This window comes from Cavia porcellus, unplaced genomic scaffold, assembly GCF_034190915.1.
Source record: "Cavia porcellus strain 051 isolate PalLab524CR breed Dunkin Hartley unplaced genomic scaffold, mCavPor4.1 scaffold_31, whole genome shotgun sequence".
In the NCBI taxonomy this organism is placed as follows: domain Eukaryota; kingdom Metazoa; phylum Chordata; class Mammalia; order Rodentia; family Caviidae; genus Cavia; species Cavia porcellus.
Genome location: NW_026947514.1, coordinates 21,621,922 through 21,636,555, shown reverse-complemented (window position 1 = coordinate 21,636,555; position 14,634 = coordinate 21,621,922). Strand labels below are relative to the sequence as shown.

General features: G+C 37.0%; 1 protein-coding gene across 1 annotated transcript in view; it reads left to right on the top strand.

Annotated features, from left to right (window-relative positions):
• Nucleotides 1-14,634, top strand: part of Tshr (thyroid stimulating hormone receptor) — a 154,324-nt gene that overhangs the window by 108,042 nt on the left and 31,648 nt on the right. The window contains exon 8 of the mRNA XM_003472460.5: nucleotides 13,045-13,122. Coding sequence (XP_003472508.1) covers nucleotides 13,045-13,122 — 78 coding nt within the window. The remainder of the gene's footprint in view (nucleotides 1-13,044; nucleotides 13,123-14,634) is intronic.

The window sequence follows — 14,634 nt, the reverse complement described above, 5'->3', positions numbered from 1 at the left end:
GGGGATTGAGCTCAGTGGTATAGGCAGCTGCCTGGCGAGTGTGAGACTGAGTTCAATCCCCAATACAAAAAAAATTATTTATATATATAGTCTATAGAGTAGCATGAGTTCTTGTCAATAATCCTTATTTATGGAATTATAGAGGCTCTCTTTCCATCTTAACTTTATCACACTGATTAATCTCACACAATCCTTCATTTACTTTTTACCATAATTATCAAACATCTACAGGGTGCTGGGAACTCTGCTGTCCACTGGCAATGCAAAGATAAATAAAAGCAATGTACTCCCTGCCCACAATGAACATGAGATTCTTGTAGTCAATTGAAGGTCAGTGATATTGATCTCAAAGGGCACTAAGGAGAAATATAAAATGTGTACCCGAAAATAACCAAATGCTAAATATCCAAGAACCCTGGTATCCTTGATGAGCGAGATAAGCATGATTTTCTCTGGATTTATTTTATCTCCTGGTTTTTTTATTGTTGGCCTTTAATTTTAATATTACATGAATCTCACCAAATATTTTCCTCTTTGATTCCAGTGTTTCTAGAAAACCATAATTGTTAGGGAAATGGTCTTCCTGATTCAAAATTTCTATAAATAGAATATTGGAACCTCCTAAAGTAAGATACGTAAGACTATCATGCTCTGCTAGGTGTTGGGGACATCAAGAGGTTAGCACTGGGACAACAAAGAACCACACTAACAAGGATGGGATATTAAAGAAACTCTCAAGTAGGGAGACCAGAGATGAGAGGGTGGCTCCTGAATTCACTATATCCTGCTGATTACTGCTTGAATCAAAACTGTTTTTCTAGAATCTGGATGAGCAAAAGGATCTAAAACATTGGATACATTACAATTCATTCCTCAAAATTTTGCAGGCAAAGGATATTAAATCTCAAGATAATGAGCTATGCTTCAAATTATTTGCTTCTTTATCTTACCATACTTAGTTACTGGAAAGTGTGATCATCCAACCTTCTCAGCCATTTCTTAAGTACAGAGATTTAGAGAATAAAATACAGATAAAACTTTTAGGCCAGAAATTGGAATCATCCAAGGAGTTTTGAAAGCACTCCTGACAACATTTTCCCACTAGAAACTCTGGAGGTAACCAAGTCAGTGAAAATTTTAAAATCTTTCTAGGTGAGTCCAAAATGATATGGAGCCAAAGTTAAGAGCCACTTCTGTGACATGATATTGTACATAGAAGACCCCAAAAACTCTACCAAAAGACACCTAAACTTAATAATCAAATTCAATAGTGTAGCTAAATACAAAGTCAACACTGAAAAATCAATCACGTTCTGGTAAACAAACAAGAAACTCATCCAGAGAGAAATTAGGGAGACCGTGGACTTCACAGTAACATTAAAAAAATGAAATGCTTAAGAACCAGTCTAACAAAGGATGTGTATAATGAAAATTACAGTATCCTGAAAAGGAAATCAAAGAAGATATAGAAAATGGAAAGATATCCCTTGTTCATGGATAGGAAAACCAACATTGAAAATGGCCATGCTCCCAAAATTGTTATACAGATTTACTGCAGTCCTGATCAAAATACCATTAACATACTTCATAGAACTAGGAAAAAAAGTCATAAAATTCATCTGAAAGCAAAAGAGACCTAGAATAGCAATGACAATCTTGGGCAACAAAGGTAAGGCAAGAGGCATCATAATCCCTGACTCAAAATTGTACTACAAGGCTACTGTGATAAAAATAGTATAGTAATGGCAAAAATAAAAGACAGATCTGAGGACCACTGGAAAAGATTAGGAGATGCAGACACAACTACAAAGGCACTTAACTACCTTCTCTTTGACAAAGGGGCCAAACATGTTTCAATGAAAGATAGCCTCTTTAATAAATGGTGCTGAAAAACTGGCTCTCTACATGCTAAAGACTAAAACTAGACCTGTGCCTATCACCATACACTAAAGTCAAAATGGATCGGAGATCTAAATACTAAAACAGAAACACTAAATTTACTGGAAGAGACAATTGGGATCTAACCTTATTAAAAAGCTTCTGCACAACAAAAGAAATCACCAAAAAAGTAAAAAGACAACCCACAGAGTGGGAAAGCATTGCTGTTGTTCCTCAGACAAAGGATTTATATCTAGAACATATAAAGAATTGAAAAAAATCAGGCCATCAAAATTCAAAGACCCATCCCAAAAATATGCAGCTAAAATGAACACATACTTCTTAGATGAAGAAATACAAATGACAAATAAATATATGAAAAAATCTTTGACATCATTGGTCATTTGAGAGATGCAAATTAAAACAATACCAAGATTCCATTTCGCCCTAGTAAGCATGACTGTTATCAAGATGTCAATCAATAACAAATGCTGGTGGGGCTGTGGGGGAAAAGGGATTTTCATCCACTGTTGGTGGGAGGGTAGACTGGTGCAACCACTCTGGAAATCAGTGTGGAGATTCCTCAAAAATTAGGATTGCAAGTTTCATTTGACCCAGTTATTCCCCTTCTGAGTATTTTCCCAGAAAAATTAAAAACATCATACCACCGTGGTATATGTGTACCCATGTTTATAGCATTTCTAATAGCTAATTTCTAATAGCTAAATCTTGGAAATAGCCAATTGCCTATCAATTTAGGAATGGATAAAAAGATGTCTTTTTATATAATGTAGTATAACTCAGCCATAAAGAAGGATAAATTTCAGATATTCATAGGTAAATAGATACAACTTGAAATCATACTCATAAGTGAAATTAACCAGACTTGCCTGTGTAAACACTGTATTGTCTCCCTACTGTTCAAAGCTGGAAGAGTAAATAAGATCCAAAATGTACAATAGCTATTGTGAAATGGGAAGAAAGTATTCAAAAAGAAAGAGAAACTGGGATGGGGGAAAGGAAAAAAGAAGGAAGAGAAAAGGAAAAAAATATATATATACACACATATATATGTATATACATGCATACACACACATAAAATAGTAAGACGGTTTTACTACTAACTGCTATTAGTTCATTTTAAAAAAGTTTGTGCCTATATTGCTTGCACAACTTTTCATGCCTCTATTTTGTAATGTGAGCAACTCTTTTGAAGATAACAATAAGGAGGAGTGAGTTCCTGCACACCATCCCAAGTCCCAGGAGTTTTAAGATCATCACTTTCAGTGGTCAAAGACCTGTCCAGCTTCCAGTCATACTAGCCTAGGCTTGGGAGATTTTGTGCCCAACTAGATTATGCCCAGTGACCTTCTTCAATCAGGATTGTTGAGGGCATGTGAGGTGAATTCCAGCGCATTGATCCTTACCCAGGGAGAGCTTTGGACCATCATCCACAGTGGTTAGGTGCCCACCCAGCTTCCTGGTACACTGGAGGTCCTGTGGGCCTGACTAGACCATGCTCAGAAACTTCCATTCAGTCCCAGCCCAGCGGCTGAGGGCATAGGAGATGATTTCCAGCATGCCCAGGGGAAGCCTTGGAACAACACTTGAAACATGGAAATATAGGAAAATAACAAAACAAAAGACCAAAATGCAATCTCAAACATCCAGCCCATCGCAAGAAAACCTAGGAGCCATGTACATAGAAGAAAATATATGCCATACACCTGAAATACCTGAAATAATAGCAACTGAAATAAAGAAGCAACTCCCGGAAGCTTTAAAGGAATTCAAACTAGAAATAATCTCCCAGGTAAAAGAAGAATGATAAAAGTAATGAAAGAGATGCTGGACGCATCTAAAGAAGACAGAGTTAAAAACTTAGAGGAACAAAACAAAAAGATAGAATCCCTGGATGAACAATATAAGAAACAAACAATACATGAAGCAGATGCAAAGAGATATACAGGAAATCAAAAATTCCATTGAAAGTTGTCAAAACCTCCTCAACGAAAGTGAAGATAGAATTTTAGACCTCAAAGACAAGATTGCAGCTAGTGAACGGGAGAGGAAAGATCTTTTAAAAATAACCAGGAATCAGGAAATAACAATTCAACAGCTGCAAGATGATGAAAAGAAGATAACTACCCAGCATGCTAACCATTGTTACTTTACTATAATCTTGTTTTAAAAATTTGTACCATTGTTTTCATTGGTTTTTTTCCTTAAAAAAAAAGCTACTTCTATGGAATATGTTATTAATCATTTTGTCCAGTTTTCACATTTTATATTAGAAAGAACTAAAACCCAAAAAAGAACTTTTTTTTATATGATTTTGAAATTCCTTGGAGCACCCTAGGGATTAGGCCAATGCTGAGACCTAGATCCCAGCATGACTTTCCCTGACATCTGCTATAATTCGTCACTGGTGACTTACCAGCCACCACCAAAGCACGGAAATCCAGCTTCTCCAACCGCTGGTGCTTGTTTTTCTTAGTTGAGAATATGGAGACTCCTTAGCTCAGCCCATGAAAAGTATGAAATACTGAAGCTAAAATAGTTGGCTCCTATAGAGAAGAAAATCATGGAGGAGAAAGAATTCAACTCAGAGCTTCTCCAGAACACAGAAGGAGTTTTGGATAACAATCATACTAAGAAACAGTGTCACTGATCAGTGAGGTTCTGACTCTATCAATGCAGCAAGACCCCCCCCCCATCAATGAGCTTCTAATGAAAGTTGAAGAATAGGGCAGAATGGTAAGTGTTATCAAATCTAGTTTTTAATGTTATCAAATTTAAAGAATTGAGGTTGAAATTGGGCCCCTTATATTGACCACTGGCTTCAAATATCGTACTCCAGACCAATTTTGATCTCTATTTTTAGAGAACTCTGCAAAGAGTTCAAGGGCTTTTTCAAGAGGGCTGTTCCACAATGAGGAGACTGTGCTGTGCTAAGTGGATCTCAGTGGAGACCTAGCAGCCTATTACTTTATTGTTTTGACCATAAAGTCAGCTGCAGAATATCAAAAGGGTGTAGAGAGAGATGGAAAAACTAACAAGGGACCAATAATCTTGGTCCAGATTTCACGATAAAAGAACAAATTGGGGGACAGGAAGCATTTCCCAAAGTATGTTCCTTGAACTCTCTCTCCAGGGTAAATTAATCAGTGTTATTTTCAAGAAGTAACTCGTGATCTAATAAGAGTCAACAAAATACAGAGGTCTTTCAGGTCTTTCAGAACAATATGAACTCTGTCCAAAAGAGGGATATGCAGTACGGAGACCTTTCCAGGTAGTTCTGGTTTTGGTAGCATCACTTCTGGCATGATGTTTCACGAATATTTTTTGGGGGGGGAATGAGGGCATTGCTTCAAGGAGAAAGAAAAAAAAACAGATGTATTTCCTAATCTCAAAGTAAACTATTCTGTCTTGGGTCACCAGAATAGGAGGGGATTTTTTTCTTCAGCTACAACCCAAGTCCGCAGCAGACATCAACAGGATATTCTATTAATTTAATTCAATTCTGACACTACCTACTTAAAGACAGTGTCAGATCCTGCAGACTAAGTGATCCTACAGACCTCCCCTAGTTTTGATACCATTCACAATCCTGTTTATTACCTGTGTTTCTGTCCATTCAACTAATTTGCTAGATCTACTCAGAACCTGTGTTCTGTCCATTCAACTAATTTGCTAGATCTACTCACATAGCTTAGGGACATACTTTATTTATGCTAAAAGATATTGAAAGGATCATCCAGGAGATGATGTATAAGGCAAAGCACAAGAGAATATGTACAGAACTTCCATACCTTCTCTGAACATGCCACTTTCCAGAAACTTCCATGCATTCAGCTCTCTGTAAGCTCAATAAAACCATGTGATAGCAGGGGTTGGGGTGGTGAACATTCAGCCACTCCATTCTCTTCAGAGTTTAGGGTAGGAGCACAGAGTTAGAAGTCTTGACCCTCTAATAATGCCATAATCTTTCTGGTGACCAGCCCCTGTCCTGAAGCCAGTCACCAGTCAGCATGCAAAAGACAGTCACCACTTGGGAGATTCCAAGAGTTTAGGAGCTGTGTGCTACAAAACAGGGATTGAGACTAATGTCACACTATTGAAGAATAATCTTTTAATACACCGCCTCGCCGGGAGGTAGTAAATTTAACAAGGTGTGTTCTAGAGGCAACCTGCAGAGAGATAGTCATCTGACTACTAAACGTTTCAGATTATCTGATAGTCTTCTGAAATTAAACCTAGAGCAAGAGGATGCAGAGATTCTGTCTTCCCAGTAGATTCTTCTCAGGTCATACGAGCTCTGTAAGAGGGCGGGTTGGTGGATTGACAATTTTAATTCACTGGTTCCTTTATTTCCAGCCTATTTTAGTCACCAGAACTACCCCTTGAAACACAGGGAAGAAATCAGTATATGGTTTTTAATATTCTCAACATTTTATATTAAATATTAAAATTACTTGGAAGAGTCAAACAAATATAACAAACATTTCTTAGCTATCAATTTTTTGTTTCCTGATTTTTAAAAGTCTAGGTTAGGGGTAGGCAATCTTTCTAGAAAGGGCCCAGCGAACAAATATTTTTGAGCTTTGGGACTAAATGGTTTCAGGCGCACCTACTCAGCCTTACTACTGTAGTGTAAAAGTAGCAATAATCAACACAGAAACAAATGACTGTGATTGTGTTTTAATATAAGCTTATTTACAAAAACTGGTGAAAGGCAGTATTTGACTGGAAAGTAGTAGTTTACAGATCTCTGGTCTAGGTGACATTATTTAGTGAAGACAACCATTATGTGGTCAATTATGCCATCTGTCTCTCAATTCCCAGTAAAAATTAAAGGACAACTATAACATAAGAATATCTGAGAGCTGGAGGGGAATATCAGTGGCAGAGAAGTTGCCTAATATGCACTGGCTTCAATCCCCAGTACCACACCAAAAACTATCTGGATAAAAATACTTCAGGGTTAGAAAGTTCAGATCCAATCATAACAGGAAACAAAAATCTCTCTTTCCAATGAGTATTGTGAATGCAACTGGAAACCTTGTGTTCCATCCAATCATGACTCTACCCCCAAATTTCTGATTCCTGGTTGACATGGACCTCTTCTTTCCTAGATTTAACCACACAAATAAATGATATCCTATAAATCAATATGTAACAACACTGATGGTTGTTATAAGAAGCACTACAACTGACAATAGACCAGGGCTGGGTTGTATGTAGAGGAGATAGAGGTCAAGTTTCCATAGTAATAATAAAAAAAGTATTCACTTTGTGTTTTGAACATAGGACTTCTGCTTCTGATCTTAATGCTTTTTGTGATCTCAAACTAAAGCAAACTTTAGTTCAATGTTATGTAATTATCCTAATAATGTTCAAGGAGAGTACAAAGAAACTGAGCAGTTTGATAATTTATCCAGAAATGTTCAGATATTGGTAGGTTTTACTGGGCATGGTGGTACACATTTGTAATCCCAGTTACTCAGAAGGCTGAGACAAGACAATCGCATGTTAAAGCCAGCCTGGACAACTTAGTGAGAGTCTGTCTCAAAATAATATATCTGTAGGTTGTAATTTAATTTGAATGTGTTATCCAGAAGAAGAAATCATTCCTCAATATCTACCTTATGCCATTTTTTTTTTTTTGCTGAGATTAGCAGGTTTGACCTCACTTACACCCATATTTTAGTGTAACTGAGTAATATTATTGCAGCAAATTGAACAAATTCCAGGCTAAATACAAGCACTGATGTTTCAGCAGCAATTGAGTAATTAGTTAAAAATTTGTGAAAATCATGAGATTTTCACAAAAGCCCAGGGTCCTGTGATTTCAAATGGAGCCAAGCACGTTGTCATCACTCAGATGTGAAATTAATACAAGCATCCGTCCTTGCTGCAAATTAAACTACATTTTCATTCTGGTAACCTCTCCTCACCCGCTCTCTCCACAGTCTGCATGGAATTAGCTTGCTTTTTACAAAATGTCAGAGTCTCTTTGTACTTACATTGTCTAACTCTAGCAGAAAAAAATACATATATGCCACTTTGATGTGCTAAGAACCTAAAAAGACACTAATCAACTGGAACAGAAAAGTCATCACAAATTAACATGGTAATGAGCACCACACATTAAGTGATTAGAGGTATCACCACAGTTTGGAGCGCTGGGGAAGATGACGATAGAGAAGATTATAGGATTAAGCAGCTGTTATTTCTCATGGGATAAGTATTTGAACAGCTTGGAGGATATTCTCCAAGACTGGCCTTCCCTCTGCCTATTTCAATCTTGAGCATTTGCTCACCTGTTGAGATTATAAACAGGTGTCCTGAGTTCTGCAACCAAATGGATTCCCAACCAAATGGAGTAATCCAGCTTCTCTTCAGACCCATGTAAGAGCTGGATTCCTATAATTTTCTGAATAACCAGAACTGTGGGAAAGAAGCACAGTTCCTGACACAAGTGTTCACTGGGAGTCTCACAATATAACCAGATGCCACCCAACTTTACCCTTAAAGGATGGTTGAATGGCAGGCTGAAATGCCATCTTTGAGCTGAAACATATCCTTAAACTCCTCAGAAAATAAATCTTCAACAGCAACAGCAAATTTCCTTGCTACAGTATCACAACCTCTTTGACATTATCCACTTCCTTATAAACACAGCACAGTGGGTGACTCTGTCTTTGAGTTACTTGGCAAATAAGCTTTCATTTATTGATTCAGTAGTCTTTATTATTGATGCCTGCTATATGCCAAGAGTGAATTCAATAGAAATGGTACACAAAGTACACACTGAGTTTGTCAATTCTTCGCAGCTCATTCCTGACCATTTTCATCTTTCTAATTACAGTGTTCTTCATTTAGTATCATAAAGTACACCATCTTAACTCAGAACATGGCCTCTTTAGCCCTTATGTGGAAAAACCAATGTCTCTTTTCTAGGAAGGACTTCATCTCTTTGAACAGGTTCTCAAAGTGGCATACCCCCTCAAACAATGAAGATGCATTGAACACACATTTACATAGCTGCATTTTTTAAATGAAATATCTGTTCTATTCACATAAGCTCATCCCACTATTTATATTCAGAAATCTTGACTTTCAAGAATTCTTTCCTGTCACCCTTTTGTGCAAGGTTTGCTGCACTCTTTTAAATTCATTTATGTTCATCTGTTTACAATGGTTTAAATTATCATCCCCTACAGAATGACTGTCTAGAGTAGCATTTATGACTGGTAGGTTTATCCAAGCAGATTCACAGAATATGTACTCCCAAAGAATAAGGGTATGTCATGGAGAGAGTCAGTCTAACTAGACTGACGTCCCCAGAAAGTGTTAGGTCACAATCGAACTGATGAATGTACTTTCTTCCTGGATGTTAAAGCTTCTTCATATATGTTTCCTCACCCAACTCCTAGCTCCAGATGGATGGTGGAAGGAGAAATCTAAATGCAAAGTTAAAAGGTAAAGGAAACAGCCTTCAGATCTACAAAAGATAGAGTGATTTCATTTTTAAGCATTTAATTATCGCTAAGAGATTAAGTTCCTAACCAACTGTGTTGGTTTTTGAGAACACAGCCTCCTGCAAGGTCAGTTCACCTCTGCTCAAGTTGGCTGTACCTTCCCTTCCTCCTCCCTTCCCCTTCTGGACTCTGGCTGGCTTTCCCAGTTTGAAGTCTTATGCAGTGTTTCTGGTAAACTTCGAGTCTTATCAACCAGTCTCCTTATCCTCAAGGGTGTATTGAATATCAAATGAAAACACTGCAGAGTTGGACTAGCAATAAGTTAGTTCTATAATAATTTTTACTGATTGGAGCAAGCCGATTTTCACTTGCAGGAGTTGGGAATGAGGAGGAAAAATTGTGATGAACTCACCAGGTCTTTATTTGATTTTCAAGAGTCTGGGAACAGAATGTGATCTGTAAATTGCATATTCCAAAGAATAAAAAAAGAACTGCAAGCCAATGTAGCCCTGATGCTGAGATTAGTCTTCTTTTTACAAAATTGTGCTGTTCAAGATTTTCTCTCCACTTGTTGTCTCCAATGTGGCTCTTGAGAATTCCAGCTATCAAAAGATCTTCCCATTCCTACAGCAGAAATCTCACCTGGATACAGTTAACCAGAGGAAACACTAAATCTGCTGGAAGATAAAATAGGTCGAACTCTTAAAGACATAGGTGTAGGCAAAGACTTCATGAGCAAAACCACAATCACACACGAAATATCACAAAGAATGAAGAACTAGGATTTCATCTTATTTAGAAAGTTTTTGCACAGCAAGAGAAACCACCAACAGGGTGAAAACACAACCCGTAGCATGGGAAAAAATTTTGCCAGCTGCTCCTTTGGTGATTGACTCTTATCTAGAATATAAAAGCTCAAAAAAAAAAAAAAATCAGAACCCCCGAAATTTAAAGACTTACTCCAAAAATGGGTATCTGAAAAGAATAGACACTTCTCAGAGGAAGAAGTACAAATAGCAAATAAATATATGAAAAAATGTTTAACATCACTGGTCATTAGAGATGCAAATTAAAACAACACTGGGATTCCACTTCACTCCAGAAAATCATCATAAAATCACACATAACAAATTCTGGTAGGTCCATGGGGTAAAAGGAATCTTTCTCCACTGTTGGGAGTGTAAACTGGTGCAAGTACTATGGAATTCAGTGTATACATTCCTCAAAAAACAACTAGAGGTTCGATTTGATCCAGCTATTCTGCTTCTTTGTATCTTCCTAAAAAAATTAAAAGCACTGAACCACACCAATGTACACACACCCTTGTTTAGAGCAGCATAGTTTGTGACAGCTAAATCTTGGAAACAGCCCAAGTGCCCATCAACTAAAGAATGGATAAAGATGTGCATTTTTTAAATTAATGCAATAGAGTAAGTACGACTTTTCTATAAAGGATAAACTTAAGGCATTTCTAGGTAAAGGGATACACTTTGAGACCACACTGCTAAGTGAAACAAATCAGACATACATGCTCAAATATCACTGGTTTCTCTTGTGCGAGAAACAGAAAGTGAAAATAAAGACTAAAATGTATAAGAGATACTGTGAAACAGAAAGAAAATGTTCCAATGGGAAGAGGAACTAGGGTGGGGGAAGGAGGAAGGAAGGAAGGGAAAAGAAAAAAGAACGGAAGGAAAAACGGAAACAAAGCTTGTATAAATAAGAAGGGGAAGTGGGGTCAAGGCAGGGGAAGGAAATTAGAAAAAAAAGAATCGGGCCTGGGGATTTAGCTCTGCGGCATAAGTGCCTGCCTTGCAAGCGCAGGATTGAGAGTTCGATCCCTGGTACCGATAAAAAAAAAAAAAAATCAAGATATATGTATAGGTACAAATTGCATATGAATGTTATCACTATATATATCTAAAATGTATCAATAAAATTAATTTTTAAAATATTGCAGTGTGTCTTTGACTTCTTTATTCACTAGATCTAGTTCAATCTGATTTCTGGCTCTTTCCCAGAGTCACAATGACCATGAAAAGTATGTGCCTTAATTCAACTAGGACATTAAAGCAGATGCAAAAGTGGGAGTAAAGACATTATCCAAAAGGATTTCCAGGATTGCTTCAGAAAGTGACAAGAATAGGGGCTGGGGGTTTAGCTCAGCGGCATAAGCGCCTGCCTTGAAAGCAGGCAGTCGTGAGTTCGATCCCCGGTACTGGTAAAAAGGAAAAAGACAAAAAAAAAAAAAAAAAGTGACAAGAATAAGCGTGTTCAAAGCAAGAGGGGGTGTTACTTTGAGAAGAATTAATGGCAATGTCTTTTACTGCTCCTCAGACCAAAGACTAATATCTAGAATATAAAAAGAACAAAATTTAATAAAATTATTAAAATTTAAACATTCACAGTACTTTTTAAATTACAACAGTTCAGGCATTATTTGTATCTAAACAGTCTACTTTAGGATCTCTGCCATGTTCCTTCTTCAACATCCGTGGTGTTTAATAACTAGGTATGCTGTGAGGTTTCGGTTGTTCATTTTCTGGTGCTGTGGAGCCAACCCCTGCCCATGCAGGTGAACACCCTACCACTAAGCCACAGCCTCAGCCTGTGAATTCTTTAATATGTAAACTGAAATAATCTATAACAACTGTATACGTACTCTATTAATCTTCAGATTATTTTGTTCTCTTAAATTCTATTCGAGGGGCAGGGATTTAGCTCAGTGGTTCAAGCACTTGCCTGGTTGAACTCACAAGTGCAAGGTTGTGAGTTCAATCCCCAGTACCAAAAAGAAAACTTTGTGGGGGTCAAAAATCCTTGAAAATTTTTATCTACTTGTATGAAATTTTGTTCCCAAACTCCTTTTAACTTAAGTTGCTTCAAAAATATAAAACTCTCAAATGTCCAAAGTGTTTTCAAAATGGAATGATCAATTTACTCATCAAATCCTTTCCAATTGAAGGTATGTGCTATAATCTTATTTACCTGAACATCTCTTCTCACTATCAAAAATAGAGTTGTCAGATACAACACCAGTCATTCAACTTAATTTGAATCTCAAATAAAAACCTGGTAACTCTTTGATGTACAAACATTTTGAAAATTGCCTGGCGAATAGTTACACATGATACATTCAAACTATAAAGAATCTACAGATAATAAAATTTAAATTTAACCAACATCCTGTGTTTTTATTTGCTAAATCAGGCAGCTGTACTCAAAGACATGAATCTTTGAGTCTCTGTCATCATCCACCACCTTCACCACTTCCATTCCATTTCTAATTTAAACCCTGTCTTCAAAAACAAATGGGAATATTGATCAATATTGAAACACAAAAGTTAAACCCATTGGTATTGAAGAGGATTGAAAACACAATGCACTGGCCAGAAAAATAAGAAATTTAGAAAACTTTGATAAAATTTAGATATGCATATCAGATCATAAACATGTTCATGTTGAAAGACATCTGTCACAATTGTGTATACATCTTGAGCAACTAGAGCATAGAATATTTCTAGTGCTTAAGCTAGGAAAAAGATAAAATATCTGCTGGATTCTTAAAAAGCAGTTATTAGGTAGGGAAACTATGTTCACGTTTTATTTTGGTGTTTGTACTAATTTGGTATGATTGCTTAAACTCACCTAACTCATTCCCTTTTTCTCCTTTTCTGTTTAGTTACCTCAACAAAAATAGATTCCTGACAGTTATTGACAAAGACGCATTTGGAGGAGTCCACAGTGGACCAACCCTACTGTGAGTAAAACATAAAAGAGAGTATTTTAGTGGGGTCTTTTCTTTCACATTGTTTGAATAAAAGAGGAATGAAAAGAAGCTGATATTCAAAGGCAGGGAATGCTGCTGCCTTAGGTAAAAAACTCTGCTCATATTGTCTATCTGTCTGTTCAAACTACTTCTTGGAAGAAAGTTCTTGTTCTTTGACACTCAGAAGGCTAAAAGCCATAGCAGGTCCTCCTGATGCCTGATCAGGTTAGCATGGGTGTTCACACAGGTTTTGGTTCATGGAGCAGTAACTGCAAAATTGTGAGCTATTCATATAGATAGAACAGACTCTGGTCTTTGCAGGGAAAACACACCTACATATGTACTTTACAATACCTAGTGAATACAAGTGATACCTTGATTAGTTGGGAAGAAGGTAAAATATATGTATTTTTAAAAACAGCTGAAACCATTTATTGCATCAGTAAGAAAGTTCTGTCTAGTTATTTTTTCCCTGTACCAAGGAATGAACCCAGGGTTTTTACACTGAATTACACCTCCAGCCTGTTTTACTTTTTGAGATAGGGTCTCACTAAGATCCCCAAACAGGACTCAAATTTGCAATCCTCCTGCTCAGCCTTCCAGGATGCTGGGATTACAAGTGCGCACCATCACATCTGGCTCCCTCCAGGGTCTTCATCAGTGCGCCACCATCTTCCCCGCCCATTGGCTTTGCCCTAGTTTAGAATCTATCACTGAGCATCTAACCTAGTCCTTGCCAGAGTGTAACCCAGCACCAAGATGCGCAAGACCATTACTCAAGAAAAAAATTATTTACATTTATGTTTTTAAATAAAAACAAATTAGTCTTTATCAATATGTTGTATGCAGATGACCACTGGCCCTCAGGTGTCAGGGAGGGCATAGAGAGGAGAGTGAATGAGCTACAGTTTGACACCTTCACTATTTCACATTTAACAATTGTATCTCACTTTTAGATTAAATGTACCCAGTTAAGTGGTTTATGGTCCTATTAAACATTGTTGTGCCAGGAGAGGAGTCACTGGTAACTCATCACAAAATATTTAAATGCATTACGGTTTTTTTTTTAAACAGAAGACCCATCAGAGGGGAAATGTGTTACCTTTTTCTGTGCTAAGTCTCCATTAGTATTTCTTTTTAATCTAGAAATCATCTTTATATGTGTTTTCAAGGCAAAGATGATAGATCAACAATTAATGAGGGAAGTGATTGCTTTGCTAAAGAAATTCATACTGGAGAAACCCTTGAGAAACACATTTGGAAACCTTAATGTGTTTTGTGATTTTCCTGTTATGAATGGTGAATGCCATAAAAATTCCTTTTTAAAAATCAGAAATAAAATTTAACTTTTAAAATCTATCAAATTGTTTGTATGTGCTACATGGTATCACATACAGACACATTCCCCATCAAACTAAAATGTTGAAGCCTATGATGGTTGGGATAGAATATCACTTGATTGACTCTGGGATCTAGCATGGGGATTGGTGGCACACACTTCTA